The sequence below is a fragment of the Sprattus sprattus genome (genome assembly GCF_963457725.1).
Source record: "Sprattus sprattus genome assembly, chromosome: 2".
NCBI classification, from domain to species: domain Eukaryota; kingdom Metazoa; phylum Chordata; class Actinopteri; order Clupeiformes; family Clupeidae; genus Sprattus; species Sprattus sprattus.
Genome location: NC_137921.1, coordinates 34,433,880 through 34,461,435, shown reverse-complemented (window position 1 = coordinate 34,461,435; position 27,556 = coordinate 34,433,880). Strand labels below are relative to the sequence as shown.

Genomic DNA, 27,556 nt, shown 5'->3' with positions numbered 1-27,556 from the left:
GCAAGCAAAGGTTTATTCTTGGACATCGTCCAGAGTGGTTGACCTAATGCAATGCCCTTGGCACTGTCTGAGTGGTCACAGAAACTCAGATGTCCACTGATAACCCCTGTGCCAAGTCTGAAGCACTTCTGCCCATCTTTTTCTCAGAGCTGAAGTGTGCAAGTAGACGGCTAATACACCTTCTAGAGGCCACTCTAGGGTAATATACCTCCTGTAGGCCACTCTAGGGTAATACACCTCCTAAAGGCCACTCTAGGGTAATAAGATAAGATAAGATCAAACTTTATTGCCACACAACAATGTTGGTGGTATTCTTTGTCATAGGTAGCTCAGGCCAGTAGGAGGGGAGAGAAGGGGGTAGGGAAAACAAAAAAAAAAAAAAAAAATCACTCCAGGTCAGCATTGAGAGTTCAGGAGTCTGACAGCAGAGGGGAAGAAGCTGTTGTTGAATCGTGTCGTTCCAGCTCGCATGGATCTATAGCGTCTTCCAGAAGGTAGAAGTTCAAAAAAGTCATGGCTTGGATGGGAGCAGTCTCTGATAATGTTCTTTGCGCAATTTAAGCTATGCTCAGCATACAATGAGAGGACTGATGGAAGGTCACAACCAATAATGTTGTAGGCTTTGGTCACCACTCTCTCCAGTTTCATTTTTGTGCGACTGTCAGAATTTCCATACCAGACAGTTATTGATGCGGTGATGACACTTTCTATGATGGCTTTATAGAAGAGCACCAAAAGGTGTTTGTTGACATTAAACTTTTTCAGCTGCCTGAGGAAATACAGTCTTTGTTGGGCTTTTTTGATTAGGTGGGTGGTGTTGACATCCCATTTCAAATTTTGGCTGATGTAGGAGCCCAGAAATTTAAAGGACTCAGTAAGGGTTATGGGCTGGTCAAATACATTAACTAAGGCTTTGGTGTTAGGCCTCCTTCTCAAGTCCACAACTATTTCTTTAGTTTTTGAGGCGTTAAGATGAAGCTTGTTCTTCCTGCACCAGAAAGATACACCTCCTAGCAGCTAAAAAGTACCTGGTGGCTTTTGAACAACTCTTGAGACTCTCTGCCTGATAGCCAAAAAGTGTCCGGGTACGGAGTGTCTGTTTAGGCACAAAATTAAGCGACTAAAAAGTAGCTGATGGCTTTCGAACGACGACTCTCTGACTGATAGAAAAAATGTGCCCGGGCTACGTGTTGTCCGGGTTACGTAATGTAGCAACTGTCACTCAAGAGTCGTTCGAAAGCCAATATTACATCACCCGGGCTCTTTTTGGCGCCCGGTCACTTTTTGCCATGACAGCGTAACGTAGTAACGACGGGCCCAGGTGCAAGATATTATGAAGATTACATTAATTAAAAAAAATATATATATAAATCATAATCGATATAAATAGTGTTTAATTAATCAACCTTACATATTTCAGAAGCGATGTGTGTGTACACAATGAACTAAGTCTTGTTTGACTCTCAGTGGGAACATTTCTTACCGTAAAAATTGTTAGAAACTTAAAGTAATAATAATAGCTACCACTATTTACCCAACTTGTAGTTTGTAATCCTGCCCTACCATAATGTTTGTAGGCAATAACTTGTCTTGAAATGTATATCTATCACAATAGCGTAGGTTACCTGTTGCATGGTTGCTGACACACCACTGATCCACTCGTATGCTTAAAAGGCATTGTTACGAGTAAAGTTGTGCTGTGCTCAATGAACTAGATTTCAAATTGGTTTAACTATAGCATTTCGTATTGTCACATGATCAAATAGAGACTTGACATTGGACAACAACATACATACAACCCAGCAATCATCATTACTAATCACTAAAATACCAAAGAAAATAAGAACGTATTCATTTAATTCAATAGTTTTTTGATAGTTTCTATAGTGTATGTAGGATAAGCATATGATTTTGTTATAAATTGCTTCTTTTCCACCCAAAATGATACAAACCATGACAGAGATAAGTTTGCCTTTTTTAAGAGGATATATAGCATTAAACACCGCCTTTTCGTCAATAACAGCTTGTCTTTGAACACAAGTATATCTGAGAGATGAAAATTTCACGCAGTACTGGAGGGGGCCCGTCGAGTGACATACGTATATCTATGGGCCCGGCTACTGGCCAGGTGCTGCTGCATTTCCTATAGTTCCGCTCTGGGTTATTTATGGATCCCTGTTAAACTTGTCCCAGAGAGTGAAACTAGCCTTCACATCAGCAGAAAACTAGCCCATCACCCTGCAGGTATCAGGTGGGGGAGCAGGTTGGTTCTGTGCCAATGGTCTAATGCAAACGTCTAAGCTGTAAAGTGTCACATAAAGCTCCAGTGTGTGAGGGTCCCATGGAGAAGGAGAAGACACATGTGCCGGTCCTTATGCACAGCCATTTTATGTGCCTCAGTATAGATTAGACATGTCCCGTTCAACACAGGCACACCTCACACCCCTCCCTCAGGATCTCTTTGAGATGTGTGTGTGTGTGTGTGTGTGTTTGTGTGTGTGTGTGTGTGTGTGTGTGTGTGTGTGTGTGAGTGTGTGTGTGTGTGTGTGTGTGTGTGTGTGTGTGTCTCTGTGTGTGTGTGTGTGTGTGTGTGTGTGTGTGTGTGTGTGTGTGTGTGTGTGTGTGTGTGTGTGTGTGTGTGTGTATCCTTGCCGAGCCACAAAGCTCTAGACATGTCTCGCCATTTTTTTTAAAGGATGAAAGGAAAATCTGAGGAACCAAAAAGTAGAGGGTATAAAGCAAGTATGTTTTTTTTTTTGTTTACTGTTGTTTCCCATATGGAAAGGAATTATAAACATGTAATAAACATATAGGACTCACACTTAAACAATAATCTGTGAGAAAGAGCTTGCAAGTCATAAATACAAGTCCTGATTGCTGCCTTCCACCAGTTAAAGCAACAATATGTATCAGTTTTACCAGAAAAAAACTGCTTCAGAATCCTTTTGGTGGTACACTGACTTGTAATATGGAGAATGGTGTCTGTTGTACTGCCACAGCACGCCTGGTATTGCACTATGTAGCTTTGGTGAACAGGGCGCAACACCTCTCACAAGAACAAATGCTGTAGGGCACCACGTCACACAATTAAACCCTTAATAATTGTGAGCTGTTAAGAACATATGGGGCAATTCACAAAAACAAATGGCTGTTGACATCCTTGCAGAGGACAAGCAACCAACTAATGAGAGGTTTTGATTAGAGTAAACATTTGGATGTAAACACACTGATGACATTGTCTGTGCTTTCATCAACAGCTAATGAAGTTATAGTAAACTTTGATATGGAAACACTGCTTGCTAGCGGCAGGAGGCTGTCATTTTGCGGTTCACAAAATCGACATGCATTGTGAGAGAGAAGCTCTCGCGGGCCACATACAATGCTGTGGCAGGCCGGATTCAGCCCGCGGGCCTTGAGTTTGACACATGTGATGATGCATGGAGTTTAGGTTCTCTGAGACTTGCTCTACAGCCCGTGTAGTCCCACTTGAAGCCGAGCTATGGCACAGGCCAATCAACTGAATGACAGACACAGAGATGCCCAATTACACAAAAGCATATTGTTTATTTTAGATCAAGGTATTAAGAAAAATGACAACATTCACAGATGCACTGGCATTGGAGGAGGGCTTTGATGTGTAGGCCTCCAAGGATCCATGGCTGGCTGAGTTTAACCACCAAAAGAAAGGGGGGGGGGAAACAAATTAGATGAACCCCCAACCAAAAATCAAACCATAAGTAAATCAAAATGGATCAAAATCAAATGAAAACTCCAAACTCAATCCTTGGGTGTAAAACCATGACCAAACATTAAAAACTATAATTCTACAGGCAGGAAAAATCTGCAAACTCACAGGAAGACCCTAGCACACGTATCCCTCAACACGAGAATAAATAAACCTAAACTAAAATTGATCTGACAGAGAGATTAGCCAGACAGGACAGTGCATCACAATTATAAAACCAAGACACGTTTACTAATATAAGAACCACACACAGTCACATACCACAATCCTACAATAAAGAATACACACATCAAACACCCTACACGCCACAACCACACCACACAACGAGTAGGCTACAGACAATGACCACATATTGTAAAAAAATAAATAATAATAATTGTCGGATTTGCATGATACTTTTGCCAACCCCAACCCAACCATGGGTTAAAAACGATGAATTGGGAACGAAAATAAGTAGTCGAGTAGAAGCATAACCAGCCTTCGATGATGAGTGGCCTAATATTTAATTTCAGTGCAATAATCTAATATACTATAATGCCGTATACCAGACCATTCTCATGAACGACCTCTAGCGGATATTACAGCAGCAGGTAATAGTGTCAGGGCCAGAGGGTCTTCCTGGCTCTTACTCGGAACAGTCTATGGGAGGTTGGATTGCTTGGGTTACGCTTCTGCAGATACAGCTGGGAGAAACGGATTTGCGATGTTAGCAAATCGTTTAGGAAAATTAAATAACTACAGCTTGCCATTCTAGGAAACATATCCATACTAACATCTGAAGCATATGAAAAAGATAATGAGAGGAGGCGGCACTGTGTGAGTACAGTTTATTTGCCCAAATATGAAAATAATTCGGTTATAACCATATTAATAGCCTAGCCATAGAGACCTTAACAGCTAGCCAGCTATCGCTAGCTAAATTGCAGGACATTTTAAGGCGATGGGATTACCAGCTAGCCAGGTAGCCAACTAAGTTATTGAATTTAAGGATGATTTTATGTCAACGTTCCTCATAGTGTACGGCAATGAATCTTTCTTAGATGAATAAACGAATATTTGCTAGCTGATATCTCAATCATGTTGGTAATGTTAGAATATGTGCGCGTTAGCCAACGTCGCTAATGTTAGCTATCATATCGAACGATTGGATTTTGTTAACATTAGCAAGCTAGCTAAGTCAACAGTCAGTATTGGCTTTGAAGCTGGTTAGGCCACAACAAATACACGGCCTGTATGCCAGTATCCTCAATACTGATACCACTGGCAAACGCAGACAAATAACCGACCAGCCATAATACTAACGTACTGATTTATGAATTAATTTAGATTCTAACAAAATAATTTCAGTGACAGCGGCCTCTGCACCTTATGTGGGTGTGAACTTGACTTCCACAGACAGCTGTCGGTAACCCTCCAAGTGACCAGTAAACGTATCCACTTAATCATAAGTTTGCTATCCTAGTTATGTCACTGATATGTGTACCTTTTTCTTTTCATCAAGCCTAACTAGATATCTGTATAAAAACATTAGGTAGCTACGATAGCAGGACTGCAATGGAAGCTTAACCGAGCTGGTTAATAGCATGAGTGAAACAATGGCTAGCTAAATTGGCTACCGCCAGCCAACTAATAACAGCAGTTTGGCATTCCTACACCACTGCTTTAATTGGATAGACGCTGGCTACCCAAACTGAGGTTATAACTTGGTTTTAAGACTACCATGAATGTCCGCTCAAACAGAAGTAACGTGTTCATTAACACGAACATAGGATTTATATTCTTGGGGTAGGTGGTGATGGCTAAGATTCATGTTAACCAGTTTGACATTTGGTTGCAACAGCTAGCTGGATAGTCGTAGCATCAAAACAGCGTCAAAACAAACGCTGGTTGGGAGGCCAGCAAGTTCATGTTAATGTTAGGTGCCTGTATTTGCCTGTATTTGCAGCTGGGTAGTCAGTACTTGGACATTTTCATGTTGTAGGATGCAATGCAGTTGCACGTCTGTATAATGAGAGGAACATTGCTTCAATACGTTACGTAACACTTCAGGCCAGATACAATACCTTTATTCAGTCTTATTTGTGGAAGTGTCAACAAATTCTGATTGTTCAAAAATAATTGTAATGGGGGCACTGTGGCGCAACCAGAAGCCCCGACCACATTCGGGCTTGATGCCATGGAGGACACAGGTTCGATTCCGGCCTGATGTCATTTCTCCTGTCCACTCCCCACCTCTTCTCCCTCTTTCCTGAACCACTCTTCACTTCAACTATCGATTAAAGGCCAAAAAGCCCAAAAATAATTATAGCCTATATATAAAAAAAATTGTAATGAAGGCCGAATCAAATACTTGTTTAATTGCCTTTCTAAAATACTGCAATAAACAGCTGAAACTTTACTTTCATGCAGTATGCAAACTCGAAAAATTAAGTGGAGTTAGATTTCTAAAAAAAAAAAAGATTCTGAGGAGTCTGTTGGAGATGTTGATAAGCTAACTCTACAGTAAATCACCTGCTGGGTTGTTCATTAGATGTTGATCAACGTGCCACATGTACAAGGTAGAATGTGAAATTCAATACATCATTAGACAATGATTGTTGATGTTCCTAACACTGCTGTGTTGATTTCCCCTCTTTGCAGCAATAGGGCCTAACTGACCTAAGCTGAGGGAGCTTTTGGCTCCCCTCCTTTCCCATCACTCCCCTTGCCCCCGACCCCCTGGACAGCCCAGACATGACCACAGGGGAGTGTTGCCACCTCCCTGGTTCACTCTGTGAATGCACTGGCAACGCTGCCCTGTCAAAAACAGTGGAGGAGTCGGACAACCGCCGCGCGCAGTACGTCACGCAAGTCACAGCCAAAGATGGACGACTGCTGTCAACAGTCATCAAAGCTCTTGGCACACAGAGGTACTTTCTTTTGATCACCATTGGCCTCTTTTGGTATCTTTTATCTTTGTGCTATCTCCTCACTCAATTGGCTCCAGTGTGTATGCCTCTCAAGTAATTTACTGTAGTAGGCTACTTTATGGTTATTTAGCTACTGTGAAGTTGGAACTGAAAGTAACACTATACAACAATTTGACACTTTTTGAGGTTTGGTTTTATAGGCAACTAGTTTTGGTACCATCTTCAAATACATTTTGATTGCATATGGTCACTAGTTTTGGAACAGAACTCCGCAGTGCTGCTTTAATATACAGTTATAATTAAAATGAAACTGTAGCTTGATTTGTGATTTTTAGAACATTGAATGTGACATGACAGTGTCACAATCCTGTGTTGAATCCCGTTGTTCTGCACAGCTCTTTCTCTTTTAGTGATGGCCCCATCTGCCGGATATGCCATGAGGGGGGTAACGGAGAGGCCCTCATGTCCCCCTGTGACTGCACGGGAACACTGGGCACAGTGCACAAAAGCTGCTTGGAGAGGTGGCTCTCCTCATCCAACACCAGCTACTGCGAGCTGTGCCACACCGAGTTTACCATCGAGCGCCGACCCCGTCCTCTTACAGAGGTAACGAAGATCAATAGCTTCTCTATCCCAACTGTACTTCTCTGCTTCTCTAGTTGATTATGTAATCTGTAAGAGAGCAGAATAACCAATCACTAGATAACTCACCATAAAAAAAATCACAATAGAACACTATACATCAAATTACAATACAACAGTGAGTGGTAGAGCAATTATTTAGACCACCCTGAGTGTGTTGCTTCTTCTCCCACTTTTTTCCCACCAATTTTTGTGTCAACGATATCATATACTTAGACATCACCAATCCACTTGGAACTTGGCATGGTTTTAGTCCCACATAGATGATACGGAATTAAGATGAATGTCCATATGTATGTGTCGCCCTTGGTGCTAGCACCCCATGAAGTGGCCTAGGGTCAAAGCACTTTTGTATTGCTCTAGCTGATAACGGATCAGCAAACGAAAATGACTCACATTCACAGGCAGGGGCTGGAGGAGGTGCGCCGTATACATGTTTGTAGATATAACAGCATCAGTTGAGGTTGTATGGTGTCAAACAGTGATATCCTGTAGCATGAAACATCTTACAACACTATTTCTGACCAAGCATCAAGTGAAACAGAACTCTGTTAGTGGTTAAGCAGTGGTATCACGGGTAGTATAAACTTACTTTATGTCTGATTTAAGCACACACAAAACCAGTGGAGATAGGTGTTAGAAGCTTTGTAGCTAAATCAACCACAATGAATCGGTTGCATTTTGGTTTTTGAGGACGGTCACTCAAAGGAGCTTTAAAGGAATTGTCTGCGGCTGCTGAAAAAGCGATCCAATGGTTATGACTGAGACACTCACAGACTACTTGTGGACATGTTAATTAATTTGTAATACTTGAAGAAGCTTGTTGTGTGGGTGCCTTAAGGGCCCAGGGTTCATATCCCGTTGTATTCCCTAACCCTAATTCAGATTTGTTATCTCAGGGGGCTTTAACTCCGACCCCTTCCTTTACCCTAAATTGGTTTCATATCCAATTCCTACCCTTACCCTAAATTGGGATCGTACTGCAGAGGGGGTTACCCCCCTCCAAACCCTCCCACCCCTTACCCTGGATAGCCTGTGGCATGCCATTGTAATAAGATGGGTCTTTACATAATTAGGCAGTACATCGCTTCGACACTGAGATATGCATGTGAGGTGCATATGGACGTTTATCTGTTGTTGTCCTTAGTATTGGCATGTGTCGTAACTAGTGCTGTCCAAATTAATGCATACATTTTTGCGATTCATTTAAAATACTTAACGTGTTAAAGTAATAAACGCAATCTGCCTGGGTTCGTTATTATTTTTGTTATATGCCATATGTAATGGCAGAAATATCCAACATCCAGCTTACACTTAACATGTAGCTTAGTTAAATTCACAAGCTTGAAGGTTTACTAAGCACTTTAACTTACAACTAACTCAAAAGGCTGCAAACCACATTCGTGACCAACTGACCTTGTCGCTAGCTTCCTCCGAAGTATCTCCTTCCCCAAAAGTCCATGGCCCCATTCGGGATAGTCTTTTTTGCTTAGGAAGGTTCCTAACTGAGTGAAATTACCCGGAAGTAAGTAAGTAAGTGATGGCCAATTTGCCATGATAACAGCTGGTTGAATTCTCTAAATCCTTAGGAAAGGGGCTTCAATGCTTCCTTTCATATATCCTTAAGAATAGGGTATACTGGGGCATCCTTTACGAGCATCTATTAGTATCGCCCCACAATTCCTTGCAACAGCAACAACAACTACCTAATCATCAAATGTTCAACGTGGCCCACGTCAGTAACACCTGCCTAATATAATTAGCCTAGTGTAAGTGCAGTCGGATTCTCATAGCACTGCAGTTGTTTTTTCTGAAGTTCTGATGGATTCTACTTCACATCTTTCTTTGACCCCATGACGTTTTCTATCGAGGTCTAGGAAAAGACGATAGGACAGACAATATAGGCGTTTTAAGCTGACAGTCAATTTTGATATCCTTGATATTTTTATTAGAAATCTGTAGTTTACAGGAGATAATCTAAATATGTCAAAAAGATGCTATTTAACACTAGTTTTTAGGGATATACTGTATATATAGTATATGGAGGGGAGGTGGGTCTGGGATGCCCGACACCACTGTTGATCCTTGTGGAGGTGTTGTGGGCCTAATTCAACAAAACTCAGTCGAAGGAAGGTGCCCACTTGACAACCCCGTGAAATTCTCACAAAGGCGTCTTTTTTGTTGTTGTTACATATCATTAAATATCGGTATGATGGTGGGTGTAGTGTAGCCTGGCCATTACCAGCCTGTGACTCCATTTCATTCCGTCTTTCAGTCTGGGCCAACCCAATGCATTTTGGTTTCCGAGATGGGCGGGTGCTTATCTTGAGGTTTAAAATCATTGGAGTTCCCTTAACCAATCAGCAACGTTTAGTAAGCATTCGGTAGATTAAACTCTTCCCAAAGCCAGTTGGGAGAAGAGCTACGACGTTCTTTCCATTCATAAAACTTACAAGAAAATACTCTTGTTCTTCTTTTAATTTTCTGATGTTCTCGAGAGTTGAGACAACTTTTCCGATAGCTTTTCGTGTCTTTTCCTCCAAGGCGAGTTTTGCGTCACAGCTCTGAACTGTTCACTGATTGGTCCTGCAAAATTTTGAGTTCTGGAGACGATTGTCAATGGGGTTGGGCCAGACTGAGTATGAGCTTGAAATCAATTCAGGCGGAAATACGTAGGCTGGTGTCACCAGGCTAGGTGTAGTGCACCCTGTCGTTATAATACTTAGGAAGGATAAGTTATTCGTTGAGTATTTGCATGTGACAATAACGGTTTGGCCGTGGGAAGTCCCAAACCAATATCACAAGGGTTTTTAACATATTTTCCTGGGTGTAACTAAAATGACTGGCCATACTAACTATAGCCATTGTTTTTGGTTTATAGGCAGTGTTATTTTCCTGTTGAAACATTGTGTGTATGTGAGCCCTTTGTAGTAAGAGGAACTGGACAGTGAAATTCATTAGTGAGATGACTCAGTTCCTATGTTGCGGTATCTATCCCATGTCTGGACACCAAAAGGCTCGACCTCATTGACTTTGAATATAGGCCATTAGGGCTCCAGGTTAGCAGTGAGGGGGCTGATGTGCTTCACTTCCACTACCAACCTCACACATATTTCCAACTTTTGATTAGATGTGGTTTAGTGTGGGATTTCCATGTGAGGCTCTGGACATATTTAAAAACACCCATAATGTCTGGATATCTGTGGGGGAAGTACAATTGTGTCGTATTTTATTGTGAAAGTCAGTGGTGACTAGGCTTAAGTCAGGCAAGAGAGTTGTTTTTTGTTTGTTTTGTTCTATTATTTTATGTCAAGGAAGGAGGCAACATCCCAACCACCAAGAGCCTCAGGTTCTCAGGCTTAAAAAAAGAGAAAGAAAGATTCTAATATCTGATCTCCATCTTTGTAGTGGTTGCGAGACCCTGGGCCGAGGAATGAGAAGCGCACGCTGTTCTGTGACATGGTTTGCTTCCTGTTCATCACGCCGCTGGCAGCCATCTCAGGCTGGCTGTGTCTGCGTGGCGCCCAGGACCACCTGCACTTCAACAGCCGCCTGGAGGCTGTGGGGCTCATAGCACTCACCATAGCCCTCTTCACCATCTATGTCCTCTGGACTCTGGTGAGTCCACTTCCACTTCAATATGTGTCTTTTATTTTTGTAAGCATATAGTTTAGATCTACTGATTACTTCTTCTGTTGGTAAACAGTTCATCAGGTGTGTAAAAAGTTGTCCAGGAATGAGAACTGGTGTGTCTTATGAAGTGATTATGAACAATGATTCTGTCTCACCAGCTCGCTAAGCAGCTTGGTATTCGGGGCTGAGGTGGCTTGGAACAGACATAAAATATTTGTCCATTTTAGTGCCTGTCCATAGTGCCTGGGAGTTACAAATAGTGGGTTGGGCTTCAGTTCCCTCTTAGCAAATGGATATTTCCATTCCTAATCAGAATAAATTCTTTGTGTCAAGCTTGTTGTTGTTTTGAAAACCACATGTGTACTTTAGGTGAGTTATAGTAATCAGCAATCTCTGGCTACCCTACCCCTCATCCATTTGCAGGTGTCATTCCGTTACCACTGTCAGCTGTACTCTGAATGGAGACGAACCAATCAGAAGGTCCTCCTGCTCCTTCCGGATGCCAAGGGAGGGCACTCTACCCAGCATCCCTTGCTCTCCACCAAGCTGCTGAAGAAGAACGCAGACGAGACGATCGTATGAGATCCAGTCTGAAGGGGGTGATGAGAGTGGTGTGTGTTGAGTGTGCTGGAGGTTCTCAACTCACTGATGACACAGCTGGAACCGCAGCACTTGTGGATGCATTTTTTTCTATTTAATCCTTTTTAATCTAAACTTGTGAGCACTTCATTACCCACCTTTTACCTTTTTTTTTGTTTTTCTGTTAGTTTTGTGTGGAGTCTTCTCCAAAAAAAAAACAATCGTTTTTTCACAGGGAAAGAAAAATTATATTAATTGGCAAGTTTGATGCTTCAAATCCCACATCATTTGTTTGTACAAAAAAGAGAAATACGGAAACAAAACAAAAAGAAAATTCACAAGTAGACAAGTGTGTAAAAGAAAGGAGCTGACTTTGCATTGCCATGTAGAGGCAAGACGCTGGGCACATGCTCAGTGGGAACCGACCAAACCCTCAGATTCCTCTTCACCCTTTTAGGTTGTTTCTTTCAGTTATTGTCCCTTACCAGTGAATATGGTATGTGAAAATGATTAATTTTTCCACTTGGAGGCTTCATAACCACTGAGTCTAAAAGAAAAGTTCCAAGCTTTCATCCCTGCTACAGAGCCACTGCGGAGGGGCTGTGTGTGTCTATGTGTCTAGGGGAGTGACAGGAAATCAGCTCTTTATCCATCCTTCCGTTTGGAGGAATGTGGGCACATGAATGCATTCAGCAATCTCAGCAGTGTTAGTGGTTCTTCAAGATTCCAGTTTTTTTTCCTAAGCATGTCCCCTGTGTGTGTGATTGGGGATGAAGGTAGCAAACGTACAAGAGTGCAATAAAAACACTATAAAGAAGGCTTGCCCTTATAATACTGCAACCAACACGCACAGCTTTGCATGCATGCACAATTTCTTTGCTTTTAGTATTTTGTTTTCCGCTGTTGTTTCCACTCAGACTGCTTGGGTGGTTGGTGAGGTTTTTGGAGGTGAGCGCTAGAAAGGATCTCCTCCATCTTTGGGTGTAGTTGCAGCACCTGTTCTGGCTATATGCTAAAGGTTCGCAGAAACAGGAAGGAGAAATTGCCAAACATGGATTGTATCATAGGAAGGAATTTACATTAGATTTTTTTCATGTTTGACATTTATAATACAACTACAAGGAAATCACTAATACTTCTCTCTTTTTTTCCTCTGTTTTCCTCTCTCTCTCCTGCTTGCACCGTCTTTTGTGTGTGTTGGTTTTTCTACCAAAATATATCTCTGTGTGCCGATGCATATTAGTTTAGCCAGAGGTCGTATAGTGTACAGCAGAAGTCAGATTGGTATACATGGTTGTGTAGCAGTTTCAGCCTCGTTGATATGCAGCTTCTCAGACTTTCAAAGACTGTCCCGACGTGTCGTTCTCTTCAGTGCCAGAAATGAGTGGTCTTGAACCGTTTATCACACGTGCGACATTGAATGATGGCGTCATCTCATCGGATCACCACATCAGGTTACCTCTCCTAAAGAAGGATATGCAAAAACATTAGCAATGACCTTAATGGTGGTCCTTGGTAAAGCCTGTGCTGAAATCATGTCGCTACCATTTCATCAAGGAGTGCATGTTTTGACTTTGGCACTGCTTGGTAGTGGCAAGCCACAGTTCAGAATGGTCATGAGGATCAACTTGCTATTTGGACCATACAGTTTATGGTGCACCTTTTTCAATTGGGTTCATGCACAACCTGCATTAGTGCAATCTCACAGTCAGTATTTCATTTATGTGTTTTGTCATTTGTTATGTGTGATCCGATTCGCAGCACAGCACACAAATGGAAAAGGTTGAAGATCTTGCAGAATCTCCGTAACTGCTTTTTTAAATTATTTGTATTATTATTATACAAATCCATTCCCTCTTGAGGATGTGGTGCTACTCCATGTTTTGACTTTGGCACTCCATGCAAGTTCTCACTAAAATCTGGCATCCTGCCTTGGCTTAACAGTTAAAAGCTTTTGGTCAGTGACCATAGAAAACGTAGACCAACATGGGCTCATGTGACCTTGCATCCACCATGGACAAAAGAGAAAATGTGTTAAAGCTTTACACGTGCTGTTGCTATTAGAGGATACACCATGTGGAGTGAATCATTGTCTGAGCTTTATTCTGGCTTCAGTGCTCAGTCAGTTTTGTCGAGTTCAGCTCAGAGCTGATTGCTAGTATTGGGGGAAAGTGGTCTTGTTGCAGAAAAATACCCCCTTTCTATATGTGTATTTCTCTCTCTCCCCCGTAGTGTCAATGGTCACTCTAAATGACTCCTCTCGTAGGAAACTAAACTTTTGTTGTATGGTTAATGTTGTGCAATAGTAATTATAGATCATGTTTTTTTTTTTTGGCATTACCGTCACCATCACCAGTATGTTAGACTTAAGGGAGGAAAGACATGAAGAATCTCTGAGCATTGAAAAAAAATTACAAACTTTTGTGCAGTGTCAGCCCCAGGGCTTTTAGTAATGCCCTTTCAAAAAAAGACAACAAAAAGGACAAAGAACTTGTCTCGTTGGTGTGCTTCCACCTGAAACGTTGGTTACCTTTGTACACTTGGGGCCAACTTCTGAAGACTTCGTAACGTAGGATTTAGTAACAGAGTGTGCAATTTTAATAACATTACAATGCAATTCTTACCTGTAACCTTAAATCACACATGCATATATATACCTATCTATATTAAGAACGTAAGCAAAACCTAGATGTAGACTACATTACTTATGAATAATCATAAGAAGGACACCCATGCAGGAGGAAAGGGACGGGGCCAGCCATGGGGGAAGGCTCGCTAGGCCTATGAGTCGACTGTGCTATGCAACAGCGCTTCTGCGATAGGCAGTGTCCAGGCTGAGTCCATATTTCCGTGTTAATCGAGCTGACCACCACAAGTCCTTCTCTCCAAAGATGCATGCATGTTTTTTTTCCCTGTCTCCTTAGTTATTTCCTCTGTTTCAGTATATGGCACTTTCAAAAATATACCATGGAAAAACGGTTTGCTCATTTTAATAATCCATATTTAAAAGGGATTTTCTTTGTTAATATTCTTTTGGGGAAATAAAAACAATTCCAGGTTTATTGTAAAATGGAAAGGAAGGGGTTATGTTATGTTCCAGTTTCATTCTCTTTGCTTAAAAAAAAAAAAAAAAAACTGACAGAAACATCATGAATTGTAAACATTTTTTTTACTTGTTTTTGTTTTTAATATCTTAATTTTTCCACTGTGTTTTTAAATGAATTAATCTGTATCATTTGTAATTTATGTTCTCATTTATTTCATTAAGCACAGGATTTGTATCACTCTAACATGTTTTGAAATGCTGTAATGTTTATGTTGTGCAGTGGGAAAAGAAGGTGTGTCTGTAATGTCTTCACCAAAATTTGTTGGTGCTTGCAATCAGCCAAGAAGTGTGCAAAGCAAATTAAAAATTATGCTATGAATCTGTCCAATAGAAGTGATTCCTGTGTCCTTTTTTGTATCAATTGTATTAGTAATTTTGGTAATCTTTGTAGTCATTTTGATGTCTCAACCAAAACCTAAATGATTTATTGATAGCACTAGATTGTTTCAATTAGCCCCATTGGTTTGCTCTTAACTTTACTTTACTAGCCTTCATGATCACAAATAAGTAGAGTTTTGTAAAGATATGGCTTGGTTTGTCCAGTTTCAGCTGTCGCTTGACCAAAGAATCTGAAGTTTGCTCATATTCAACGGTATGCTGGATTTTGAAAATGTCTTAATTCATACACAGTTTATTTACAGTAAAACAATGCAATTGAAATCCATATGAATAAATGCAGTGTCTGTATTCAGCACATGAATTTATATTGGTATCTTAACGTGAGTCACTTTGTACAGATGCATTATCCATCGTCCCCAAAGGCCTGGACAACAGCATGAGGTTATGTACACAGCACCATCTAGTGGTCAATATTGAAGCTAAGCATCCACCACAGGATTAATGCTCATTGACTAAAACCAGCTAGTCCATCCCCAAGGCCTGGTTAGATTGTTTGGTCTGGATCTGGATTGGTCTCCACGGTTTTTAATTACAATCAATAACCTGGCAGGTGCCGGCACAGCTGCAACAGTAATACTGAGAGGTGTGTTAATCTGCACTAGAGTTTTTCTGAAATCCGCTTGGCACTTGAATACTTGCAGTGAGTACTTTTTGTCTAAATGTGAACGGTGATTGTCTCACCAATCATTTCAACCCTCCTCTGTGGCTACTGGGGAAGATATTTCCCTAAAATGTGTAATGCTAATAACATAAAATGACAAGCCTCTACATAAATACGTTTGGCAGAGGCTGCTTATAAACCTCTCCCAGATGCACGTCAGCGTAGGTTATATATACAAATATTTAGTTGATAGAAGCCAAGTTGAGTAGAAGTAGCATAACAACATGGTTAAGACAACTGAAAAATGGCATGTATGAGGAACATGGAGACCAAGGTCTGTGTGAAGAGACTGGACAATGAGTATCATTGGGAAACATCACAGGTTCTGACAGCACTGCAGTTTGTTGCCTTTCTGCCCGTCGGTGGTCGGGGGCACACTGATGTCGACTACGTTGTTGCCTGGAGATTCATCGTGTGCAGATCTGTCAGCTATCTGTTTCTGTGACACAATCCGGTAGATTTCTACAACCAAAAAAAGCCAAGCTGTGAGAAGAATGGCAGGCATGGCATCCATCAGAATAAATGTATGTGAGAGGTGAATGCCAGCGTTGATAAAGATTAGTATTTCCCCTTTCATACCTGTTAAGATGTTCTTGAAAGCCTCCTCCACATTTGTTGAGTCCAACGCCGACGTCTCAATAAATGAGAGATTGTTTTTCTCTAGAGACAAAAAAGAAAAAAATGATGCAGAGTTACTAAAAGCGAGACATCAGCCCAGAGCTGGAGGACATCAGAGTACGCTGTGTTTACCTGCGAAGGCACGGGCCTCATCAGTGGGCACGGCCCTCAGGTGGCGCAGGTCGCTCTTGTTGCCCACCAGCATGATAACGATGTTGTTGTCTGCGTGGTCCCGCAGCTCCTTCAGCCAGCGCTCGACGTTCTCATAGGTCAGGTGCTTTGCGATGTCATACACCAGCAGGGCACCCACTGCACCCCTGTAATACCTGGAAGAACACGCCTCAATTTAATAAATTGCACACTGCCCATGTATTCATGTATCTGATATTTATTCCACTGCAATTTAGTTAATACATAGACAATCCTTTCAAGAATGAACCTGAGATACATAATAATCCACTAGGCTGCATTACTCTTCATTTCCCTCTGAGCTGTTCCAATAACCCGGCCCACACACACACACACACACACACACACACACACACACACACACACACACACACACACACTTACGCTGACGTGATGGCCCTGTAGCGCTCCTGTCCAGCTGTGTCCCAGATCTGAGCCTTTATTGTCTTGCTGTCTACCTGGATGCTGCGTGTGGCAAACTCCACTCCGATGGTACTTTTGCTCTCCAGGTTGAACTCATTGCGAGTGAAGCGAGAGAGCAGATTACTCTTCCCAACACCAGAGTCCCCAATCAGCACCACTGCCACCAGAGTATAAACATATATATCAGCATTAGTAAAATACAAATCCTAGTATATGGAAATATAATTGTGCCCTTTAAGTGAATGTTCATAGTGTCTGTCTTAAGTTATTCCTGCTTTCTAATATGGCTGTTAACTACTGTTAGACTACTGAACCTGGGCCAAATGCTCCTCTGTTTCAGAGAATACACAATTGAACTTTGTCCCCTGGCATCGCACCACAGGAAGCTGGGAATCTGTTCATTTGTCACACTGAGTGGACAATTTTCCTGCTCCACCTTCATGTGCTCACCACTTCTGTGTCTGCCTTATCAGCAAAGTTTATTCTTCCAAGGAAACTATAACCAGGCTTTACTTCATTTTCTGATATGATAGCCTCTAAAACATCTGAGTTCAAAAACTGATCTCTTTATCAATATTTAATTTGATATTATTTCCACAAGGACCTAACCTACTGTTCGGCAAGAAATTCAAAGTGATGAAAGATTAAACTACTCAGAATTAGCCTACTGAAAATGTCAGAGACAAAACGATTGTGTCAAGGCCTTGCAAGTGCTTTAGACTGGACAGTGTGCTCATTGAGTTTTATACGTCATATATCCAACACTCGTTAGAATTTGTCCTCTGTTCCGTAAATTCGTGGAAGGTTTAGTTTGATTTCCTCTGGCAAACACAATGCGTCAAATAGGCAGAACATTCGTCGCCAAAAGGCCATTTTTGCCCAGAGCTAGCTTAAAATATGAGAGAAACGTAACGTGTCAGAAAAACAGCAGTCTAAAACACACTTTGCACAAATTCCAGGTAACTGACACAAATTCCAAGGATGTAGGCTAAATGTAAAGTGATGCAAATCACGTAGCAATATAAGGGGTGGTTTACCTTTGAACAAGAAATCGTATTCATCATCTCTGTTACCCATGCTTGGAAACAAATCCAATGTCCTCAATGGCAGTTCCAGATATTGCCAGCTATGTGATATTCGCTTGATTTACGGATGTTTAGAAACTCTTAACTCTGATCTGCAATTCTTCTTTTTATATAACGTTGGGTGGTTGCATCCCTACTGAGACAATGCGCTGGCTGTCACACATAAAACAGACCGACCGCAGGAAGGGGATCTTCCTGACTCTGCAGAAGGGGAGGAGTCCATCCCTCCACTGTAGCGATACGAATCAAATAATGTACATCCTAGTCCATAAAATGCTAACCTTGGATAAACACACTGTGTCTTCTCATTCTATTAGACAGGGAGGAGAGAAGCCAGCTCAAGTTTGTCTCTTTATTGATTTGGCAACAACAAATGTAGGCTAAAAAAACACACCGGTCAATTTGTATTCACACAACGTGCTATTGAATTGTTATGAGCTAGCTAGTTAGGTTTTTTTGTAAAGCTTTGCTAATATTAATATTACGACGAGTGACTGTTCTTAAGAAATACGTGTGGAAATAAAGTGCATATACACATCCATTGGTTAACTTTACAACTTTAATGACAGACAAACTTAGCAGCCTACGTAACGTAACGTTAACTTACATCAAGCTATGCTAGCTAGTATTTGCAAGTCTTCCGTTATGGCCAACCGTAACCGAACAAATACAATAGCATCCACTAATGTATATTACAAGTTGCTGCATATGAAACAATAGCTAGTTCAAACAGTAATGACCATCACTGATTTAGGCTAACTTAATCAGACGGCTCGTAGAATTCGGTGGAATGATGGTTTGGTTTTCAGGCAAGATGAGAAGTCACGAGTGGTCGCGATAGAAACGGCTTCTGCGTCAAAGCCATTTCCCAGCATGCAGTTTCCCTGATAAAAAGACTCGGTGCGCTCTTTTTATCCGCCATTTCAACCAGTCAGACATTTAGCGCTGGGGAGATCTTAAACGTGTGTTATTTTGTGAATTATATTTCACGGAACGTGAAGTACATAATTCTACTCAATAGGCCCTTCTTGGAAAAGTTCTACCTTCAGCAAACCTCTACGAGAAATTTGTTGGCTATCTACGACCGAATATCACGCCAAAATGTCGACTGAGGCCGCACCTGAGAAACCAGGCCAGGGGTAAGTCAACGTCGGTTGCATAAAGGTGTAGACGGTTTTGTTTATTTCATTAAGTGATCGGTATCTGCAAGATGCATGGCTAAATACCATAAGTTACAAAATAAACTGAACTTGTATTTAGTGTTGCTTCTTTACCGGCATAGGTAGTTAGCTTGCTAGCAAACATTAGCGAGCGCGACAGAACAATGGCCTAACGTTAATCACTAACGTTAGTTAGCAAGGAGTGTAGCTACAAGGAGGCTAATGCTAGCCAGTTACGTAGCAACCGGTATGTCGTAGTTAATAAATCAATGCACGGTAAAGCCTAGTCACAGTTAAAAATAAGTTTAGCTGGTACATTGGCATCATCTAATTATCAAAATGTGTTCGTTAGAAGTCAACGCTAGATGATGGTCGGACATAGCTACGCCGGCGAGATATCAGCCCAATTGAGCACATTTAGCATGTTTATTGTTTAACGATCGAAACGAGGTTAACTCGCAAGATACCCCATGTTATGTTAATCATTGTTTTAGATGAGTTAGAATTGCACTGAATATGTCAGTTATTGCCTTCATCCCGTTCAAGAGCCATTGTGTAGGGACCATGAGCACCGTTTATGTTAGTTTTGCGCCTCTGGCTCTGCTATGACACGTTGTCTTCAAATCTGCAAGTGCTCATGGCGTATGAAGTGTGTTAATTGGCTATTTTATTTATATTTTACCAGTGAGGTGAATGGCAAGGCCAACCACGAATCCAGGAAAGAGAGGCCCCAGAAGCGCGGTGGGGGTGGCAGCCGCTTTGAGCCCTATGGAAACCCCTCCAAGAGATACCGAGTCTTTGTCAGCAATATCCCATACGACGTGAAATGGCAAGCGCTCAAAGACCTGATGAAGGAGAAAGGTAAGTTTCACGTGATCCGTCAGATTAAGATCTCCGGAATGGTCATGGACTCCAGAGCAAGCGCGACCGTGTTGATGTCCTGTAATGGACACAGCACTTGGACTAGTCTATGAGTAGTTGTTATGCGTTCTGGTTGCCGACTGCTGCTGAGCGTGTAGCAATTTCGTTCCAGACCGTGGCGGACATGTGTATTTCGCGGGAAAAGTTGTGCTTTTGTCGCTAAGCATCCTCTGTTCGTTTGGTACGCCGAAATCTTTATATTTGGCGGATAGTTAAAATGGCGTGAAGCATCCAATATAGACACAGCGTGTCTGAAGTTTTGTCTAGATATCTTGCATTCCATTGTGCCTAAGCCCTCACCATCACAAACACTTGAGCGATGGTAGTTGGAAACAAGGGCGAGTTCACCAAATGTGGCATCAAGTGTTCTCTGAATTATTCTGTGACCAATTGAACCTAATGGAGAAATGTTTTGTATGGTATTAGCTCTGAAATTCCACAGTTAGCCTTTGATTACACATGATCTTGGAGTATCCCAGTGCACCGTTTGCCATAGGTAATAATCAGTGGTTAGCCTGAGTGTAGCATATGCATACTTAAACAATGCAATGGCTAAACGTGTTGGTTATTTTATACATGGTTATCATCAGTAGCCTTCATAAGGATAATGCATCACGTCTTGGTTGATTTTCAAACTTGCACTATAGTGTCATTAGGAAACGATTAAATGTAGCATTAAATTGCATTTTCTTTTTTTAGGTTTGCCACAGCGAATGTTGTCTCAGCAGATCTTCATGTTGTACATTGTATGGATGTCTTTTTGAGAAGTTTTGGGGTACAGGTCTACAAAGTAAAGCAGCTTCTTAAGCTTGTCCTTGTTTCAGTTGAGGGTTTAATAATTGCTTGGTTGTATTTGCTGAATAAAGTTCTGGTGGTTTTTATAAAAAAATTATCAATTATCAAACCAAGAAATGTGGTTTGCAGTCTTGTATGCCTGTCTGTTAAGCCTCCAAAACCCTGCAGCCAAAAGGTTCTGCAAAACCTCTTTGGAAGGGTCTCCGTTTGTGCAATTTTTTTAATCCATGGGTAATGATTCTTAAAGGGGTAATTTCGATCAGACTACGGTGGCTTCATCAGTTGTTGAGTGGTAATTCCAATTTTATCACTAACTTATGGGTGTCAACGCTTCAGGTCTTGGATAGAGGGTTGTGGATCCTGGCAAGATTCGATTGTAGTGATGTAGGTAATCCATGTTAACACAAATGATCACGGTGAAGATCTTCTCAATTGGATGACTTGATTTGTGATTACGCTGACTTATCACTCAAGTTGCTCATGGTGTGGGGGATTTGGCAAGGACAGCGTAAGAAGACATTTTTTTTATTTGTAAGCTTGCTTTTTGTAGACCTGTACCAGCATCGTGCAGCCGAGGTTCTGAGGGTGGAAGCTCTGGATACGCAGGCCGAGCTCTGTCACCGCCCGGTTGTGTGTCTGCTCTAAACCCCCATTGTTCTCTTGGCTTCTCTCCCTTGGTGTGTGTCGTCTGGAATCTGATTTGTAGTGGGTGAGGTTACGTACGTGGAGCACTTAATGGACGCAGAAGGCAAATCAAGGGTAAGTGCACGAGACGAACCTCTGTTTGTCCGCTTGAGTTTACTTTTCTTTCTGAAAGGGGGAGTATGTATGAAGGCCTGCCCAGTCTTGAGAAGTGTCTTTCTGCGGGCACAATCGGAGGAAAGCAGGTGAAGATGGTGGCTCTGAAGGGAGTCACAGGGATGGGTTGCTATTGAGACTGAGCAGGAGTTTGGCTCTGCCCTTCTCTGTTTGTCGGATTTGTTCATCTGGGACTTATGGGGTCAAGCCTTAGGCAAGGTTGAAAGATTGACATAGAATTGTTGCACCTAAGCATGCTTACAACTCCCTTTAATGGATTAATTCTGTGGCGTGGAACTCTGCCTGATGACCAGCTTTTGAGAGGTAGAGATGAAACCTCTGGGTGAATATTTGGATTGGTGTAAGTCTTATGTTTAAACACAACTATCAAGTGTAAGCCATTTTTGAATTGGGTGTCAATGCTTTAATTTTTATGCCATTAATGATCCTACCATGTTTGTAGTCTAACTCTTTTGATTTTTTTTCATGCCCCGGTTATCCTAATGTGATTGCATCAATCAACAAAAGGGTTGTGCGTAAGTAAGATTTCCTTAGATTAAAGCACTGTTGTAAGATAAGTACATTTTCTTTTTGTATTTGTTCATGCGATTTGTTAATGTATTGTGTTTTTTTTTGTTTTTGTTTTTTTTTAACCCTTGTAGGATCGTTGAGTTCAGGACCGAAGAGCTCATGAAGAAAGCTGTTGAGAAGGTGAACAAGCACAACCTTAATGGGCGTCCTCTTAAAGTCAAAGAGGTAAGTTAATCAGCCTGTAAACAACACTGCGCTGCTCTACAAAGACTGCTTTTTGACATGGGGCCAGATTTTAATGCCATTTTCCTTTTGCCTGCCCAGGATCCAGATGGCCTTATTGCCCAGCGGGAGGCCCACAGGTCTCAGGGAGGTGGTGGAGGTGGTCCCCCTGGTGGCATGGGCGGCAACATGGGTGGTAATATGGGTGGTAACATGGGAGGCAACATGGGTGGCAACATGGGAGGGGGTATGGGCATGGGAATGGGACCTGGGCCAGGGGCGGTCAACATTCCCCCCAGCCTGTTGAACAACCCCAACATTCCCAATGAGATCATCCATGGACTCCAGTCTGGCAAAATCGGAAGTACCGTGTTTGTGGCAAATGTAAGATGAAAGTTCTTAGTACTTTGAGATATAACTTTAACCAGTGCGTACTAACCCTAGATTGTTAACTACTCATTCTATATTTTAGCCACAACTTGCATTAGTTAAGCACAATTTCACCACAATTCTAAATGTCCTAATGGGCTCCAATGTGAACTTATTGATCCTTAGTAAAGTAGTTCATTTTTGTCCCCTCATGGATATCTGTCTTCCTCAGCTGGATTATAAGGTGGGCTGGAAAAAACTGAAGGAGGTGTTCGGCATGGCTGGTGTGGTAGTCCGTGCTGATATCCTTGAAGACAAGGATGGAAAGAGCAGGGGAATGGGAACAGTCACCTTTGACATACCCATTGAAGCCGTGCAAGCAGTCTGTATCCTTGAATAGTACACGTTCACGGTCCTTAAGCAGGATAAAGATGTGGTTTTGGGTCAGTAATGGTGTGTGTGTAATGTTTGTTTAAGTACTTTTCCTTAATAATTGTTAAGCCATGTTCAATGGACAACTCCTCTTCAACCGTGTTATGCACGTCAAACTGGTGAGTTTTACTGTGTTTTTAAATTACAATTTGAGTAGGAATTTGGTTGCGTATAAGGAATTACTTGAATATTTATGTTTAAAACATGTTGATGTATACGTATAATAGCATCTGTCCTAGTGAAGTGTTCTGTTCAAATTGCAGGATGAGAAGTCTTTGCCAAAAGGAGACTTTGCACCTCCAGAGAGACCACCAGCCCTCCCACGTCAGTGTGAATAAAAAAAATAATAATAAGAATCTTTTTTGTTACCTTTCTATTTTGGTGCAAGCTATAGATTTTACGCTTAATTTTGACAACACCGTTTATATTTCAGGTGGCTTGAGTGGAATTGGGCTTGGACTTGGACCTGGTGGGCAGCCCATTGATGCTGGTCAACTCAACCGTGGTGGTGGTGGCGGAGGAGGCGGAGGAGGAGGCGGAGGAGGAGGCGGCGGCGGCGGTATGGGCAATATGGGCCCTGGAGGTAAATCAATAACGCCAAGACCAGCAGGTTAATTTGCTCCTTTTATTTGCTTGATATTAATGTTCAATTGTCTTTAATAGGAATGGATGGCATGGGCTTCGGTGGCATGGGGGGGCGCATGGGAGGTATGTTCAGCATGAAATGCCATGAGGAACGCTAACCTCTATGCCGCAGTAATCCATTTAACTCAGATATGCCCGTTTTATGTCATCCATTATACCCGTGACGGAGGAAGAATATTATGACTAGTTCATGGTTGTGTTCAACAGCAAGTTATCTGTAATTGATTGATCATGATTTGTACTTACTAAATTTGATATAATGATTTATGGTTTTGTTAACGTTGATAAAAAGTTAAACTTGAATACATTGTTTTAGTTCTACTTGCCTTGTACATGTAGCATTAGATTCTAAATTATTTCCAAATTTGCTTTTATTACTTTATCTATAGGTATGGAAAACTTTGGTGGCATGAACAATATGGATCGCTTTGGGCCATCTGGAATGGGAAGAATGAATGGTAAGTGGATAGTTTTTTCTTGGGTGTATTATGCGGTCTCAAACTTGTTGATTTGACTGATTGATTTGCCTATCTTTCAGACATGGACCGAATTGGTGGACAATTTGACCGCGAGTTTGGTCGCAATGACATGGCCATGTCTCGCAATAGCTTTGGAGAGTCTTTTGATAGAGGAATGGGTAGGTACTATTAGCATTGCTCATAATGCTAGAATGTATTCTGTGTTTGCGTAACTGTCAGCAAGGTGCGGGCTGTGCAATTAATCGAATTTTGATCGCGATATCAATTTTTGGGTCAAACGATCTCTAAACTCATATAATCGAGTTGAAATGATTCATTTCCGCAATTCAGTCCTTCCCCAAAGGCATTTCATGCGTTGAGAGGGAGTTTAATCTTTAATTAAAGCTGCAAGCAGCGTTGAGCGGGCCCGAGCACGCGCGCGCACGTTGGGGAAAGCGCTGGTCGATGGCCGACGCGCACCGCACAGCCTTCCTAGTTATACAGTTGAATGGAGAGGGAGAGAAGAGGAGCCTTGGAACCTTGGCGCAGGTGTCAGTGAAGCATAGGTGCAAGCCAGTTGAATGACCCTATTATGATGTCATAATGCCACAGAGTTCTGCCATGCAAGTCTATGGAGAAAAAAGAGGAACAATAGTTGAACAATAGAACAATAGTTGTGCTGAGTAGTAAAAGTTTGAGGGTCTGCCACGCCCACACCTTTTGAGATTTTCAAAAATCCGTACATACATTTTGATCCCCCATGGCTGAAGAGTATCCTGACCAAGTTTGAAGGCATTTCCATTAAATCTGTAGGAGGAGTTCGATCAGATGCGAGGTGTGTAAAGGGGCAAAAATGCAGTAAAAACGCACATTACACTCAAAATTGCCGACTTCCTGTTGACCTGCCACCATGGCGTCAATACACTTTTTGGTACGTCTGGGCATGATAAAGGTGTGTACCGAATTTCGTCGAGCTATGCCAAAATAACCCCAATGCAGAGGGGTATTTGCAATTTCTAGGGGGCAATACAGAGCCATTTTGCCCCGCCCCAAAATTCCTTCAACGCAAAAGATCTTAGAATTCCCGGCATAACGTCCCTGCCACGTCCCTTGGTGAGTTTTCGAGCAAGTCTTGCACAGAAAAAAAAAAGAATAAGAATAAGAAACCATACAGTTACAATAGGGCCTCTCTGCTTTCAGCAGCTCGGGCCCTAATTAGTTATTTGCCACTGGCCAGAGGCTGGACACGCCAGTGAGCCGCCAATCAGCAGCATCAATCGTTGATGGCCAACTACGACAGCACGTCACACAATAGTTTTTTTGCTTATATTTGTATTCAGTTACTGAGAAATTGACACTATTCAATGTAAAAACCCCATTAATGTAACTCCAAAATATGTCTCAGAGGATTTGCGAGGTGTCTGAGCTACTTCTCATTCACTTTGAATGGGGATCCGTCAACCTTGACGGATCAACACATTCCAACGCATATAGTGTGCACACAACAAATACAATTTTTAAGGGGAAAAGTTCTCAGTAAATAAATGCATGATGTTTCAAACTCAAAATTAATTGTCTGAATAATTGTGATTTCAATATTGACCAAAATAATCGTGATTTATGATTTTTCCATATTCGAGCAGCCCTAATGCATACATTGTCCCTTCTGTTTTAAAGGTAACTCCATGGGCATGGACCGCATGGGTTCTGGGATGGACAGAATGGGTTCTGGAATGGACAGAATGGGTTCTGGCATGGACCGCATGGGAATGGATCGCATGGAACGCGTGTCTGATCTGGACAGGCTGGGTTCTGGCTATGACCGGATGGGCTCTGGTTTGGACCGGCTGGGGCCTAGTATGGACAGGCTGGGAACTGGCCTGGACCGTATGAGCTCCAGTGTGGACCGGCTGGGCCCTGCTGGTTTTGACCGCCTGGGCCCGTCCAGTTTGGAACGCATGAGTGCAGGCATGGAGTTCAGCGCCCCCATGGGTATGGACAGGATGAATACAGGCTTGGACCGCATGGGAGGATCCAACTTTGACCGCATGGGTTCTGCTGGTATTGACCGCTTCCCAGCCACTGGGCTAGACCGCATGGGGGGATCCAACATGGACCGCATGGGTTCAGCTGGTGTGGGAGGCCAGTTTGACAGACCAGCAGACATGGACCGTGGCAACTTCAACAGCAACCCCTTCGGTGGAGCAGGTGCTGGTGGTCCTGGAGCAGGAGCCAATGCCAGGAAGGGCTGCCAGATCTTTGTCAGAAATGTATGTGACTTAATTTTTTATTTAAAAAAAAATGTCTTTCTGTACAGTAACTGGGTATGGATTATCTTTGAATAACATAAATGCTTGTGTCTTTGTAGCTGCCATTCGATTTCACCTGGAAGATGCTGAAGGACACCTTCAATTCTTGTGGTAAAGAGACTAAATCGTTTGTTACCAATTTAAACTAGGTTCTTCTGTTCTTTCATGTATTTAATTGTTTATTTTAAATGACAGGAATTGTGCAGTACGCTGATATCAAGATGGAGAATGGGAAGTCCAAAGGCTGTGGCGTAGTTCGTTTTGACAACCCTGAGACTGCTGAGAGGGCCTGCCGCACCATGAATGGCTACAGGCTGAACGGAAGAGAAATCGATGTGAGGATCGACAGAAACGCATAAACCCGATTTATCTTATTGGCCCGACCCCTCCTGCCCACTACAGACCTTCCAGTTTTTGTTTTGTTTCATTAGATATTTGTGATGGTGCATTATGTGTGCACTTTTAGTTTTTGCCTGAATCAGTTTTTAGTGACCAAATTTTAATTTCCCCCCCTTTTTATGATGCTTGTTTCTTGCCTTCTTATGTAAGGTTTGTTAATAAACACCAAAACCTTCACGTTTTTCAATTTTGTCTGCAATGTGTCTTATTTGCCTCTCAGCTGGTCATATCACCATAATGATTTGACTTTACATAGCGTTAGTACATTATATTACAGCTTCAAATGTCATGTCATCTAAGGACTAGCAGATTGACAGTGCGGCAAATAACGCTTGATTTAATATATTGCGGTTTGTCCTTCAGGTTGATACTTCCTCTGAATGAATTTGCCATTAATCCTATTATAGTGCTCAGGGACTTGACTGGATTGCAATCCTGTAGCTACATGAGAAACTTCCGGTACAGTGGGCTTATATGGCGTTTCCGGCCACGTTCTGTTGGGCAAATTAACTGTGAAACGGGTGATGT

General features: G+C 42.0%; 3 protein-coding genes across 4 annotated transcripts; 2 read left to right on the top strand and 1 right to left on the bottom strand.

The window, feature by feature from the left end:
• Positions 1–4,403: 4,403 nt before the first annotated feature.
• Positions 4,404–14,947, top strand: marchf2 (membrane-associated ring finger (C3HC4) 2). The gene is made up of 5 exons (XM_080833033.1): positions 4,404–4,561; positions 6,386–6,654; positions 7,050–7,260; positions 10,705–10,914; positions 11,353–14,947. Exons 2-5 carry the CDS (start codon positions 6,479–6,481, stop codon positions 11,509–11,511), a joined length of 756 nt encoding a protein of 251 aa, XP_080689159.1. The 5' UTR covers positions 4,404–4,561; positions 6,386–6,478; the 3' UTR covers positions 11,512–14,947.
• A 766-nt stretch (positions 14,948–15,713) lies between these two features.
• Positions 15,714–18,028, bottom strand: LOC308360213 (ras-related protein Rab-11B-like). Its single transcript, XM_080832008.1, has 5 exons — positions 17,942–18,028; positions 16,866–17,061; positions 16,425–16,618; positions 16,254–16,334; positions 15,714–16,136 (listed from the first exon to the last, which is right to left on the bottom strand). The coding sequence occupies exons 1-5, from the start codon at positions 17,979–17,981 to the stop codon at positions 15,991–15,993; spliced, it is 657 nt and encodes a 218-aa protein (XP_080688134.1). The 5' UTR covers positions 17,982–18,028; the 3' UTR covers positions 15,714–15,990.
• Positions 18,029–18,903: 875 nt separating this feature from the next.
• Positions 18,904–27,215, top strand: hnrnpm (heterogeneous nuclear ribonucleoprotein M). Of its 2 annotated transcripts, XM_080860696.1 has the most exons (15): positions 18,904–19,128; positions 19,835–20,010; positions 21,572–21,624; positions 22,318–22,419; positions 22,519–22,800; positions 23,018–23,171; positions 23,287–23,336; positions 23,481–23,541; positions 23,651–23,800; positions 23,881–23,925; positions 24,252–24,320; positions 24,401–24,499; positions 25,998–26,590; positions 26,689–26,740; positions 26,825–27,215. In XM_080860696.1, the coding sequence occupies exons 1-15, from the start codon at positions 19,091–19,093 to the stop codon at positions 26,986–26,988; spliced, it is 2,088 nt and encodes a 695-aa protein (XP_080716822.1). In that variant the 5' UTR covers positions 18,904–19,090; the 3' UTR covers positions 26,989–27,215. The 2 variants fall into 2 exon arrangements, with proteins under 2 accessions (XP_080716822.1, XP_080716821.1); XM_080860695.1 differs by lacking the exons at positions 18,904–19,128; positions 19,835–20,010; positions 21,572–21,624 and adding an exon at positions 21,769–22,199 and having other exon boundaries at positions 22,326–22,419.
• The last annotated feature ends 341 nt before the right edge of the window (positions 27,216–27,556 follow it).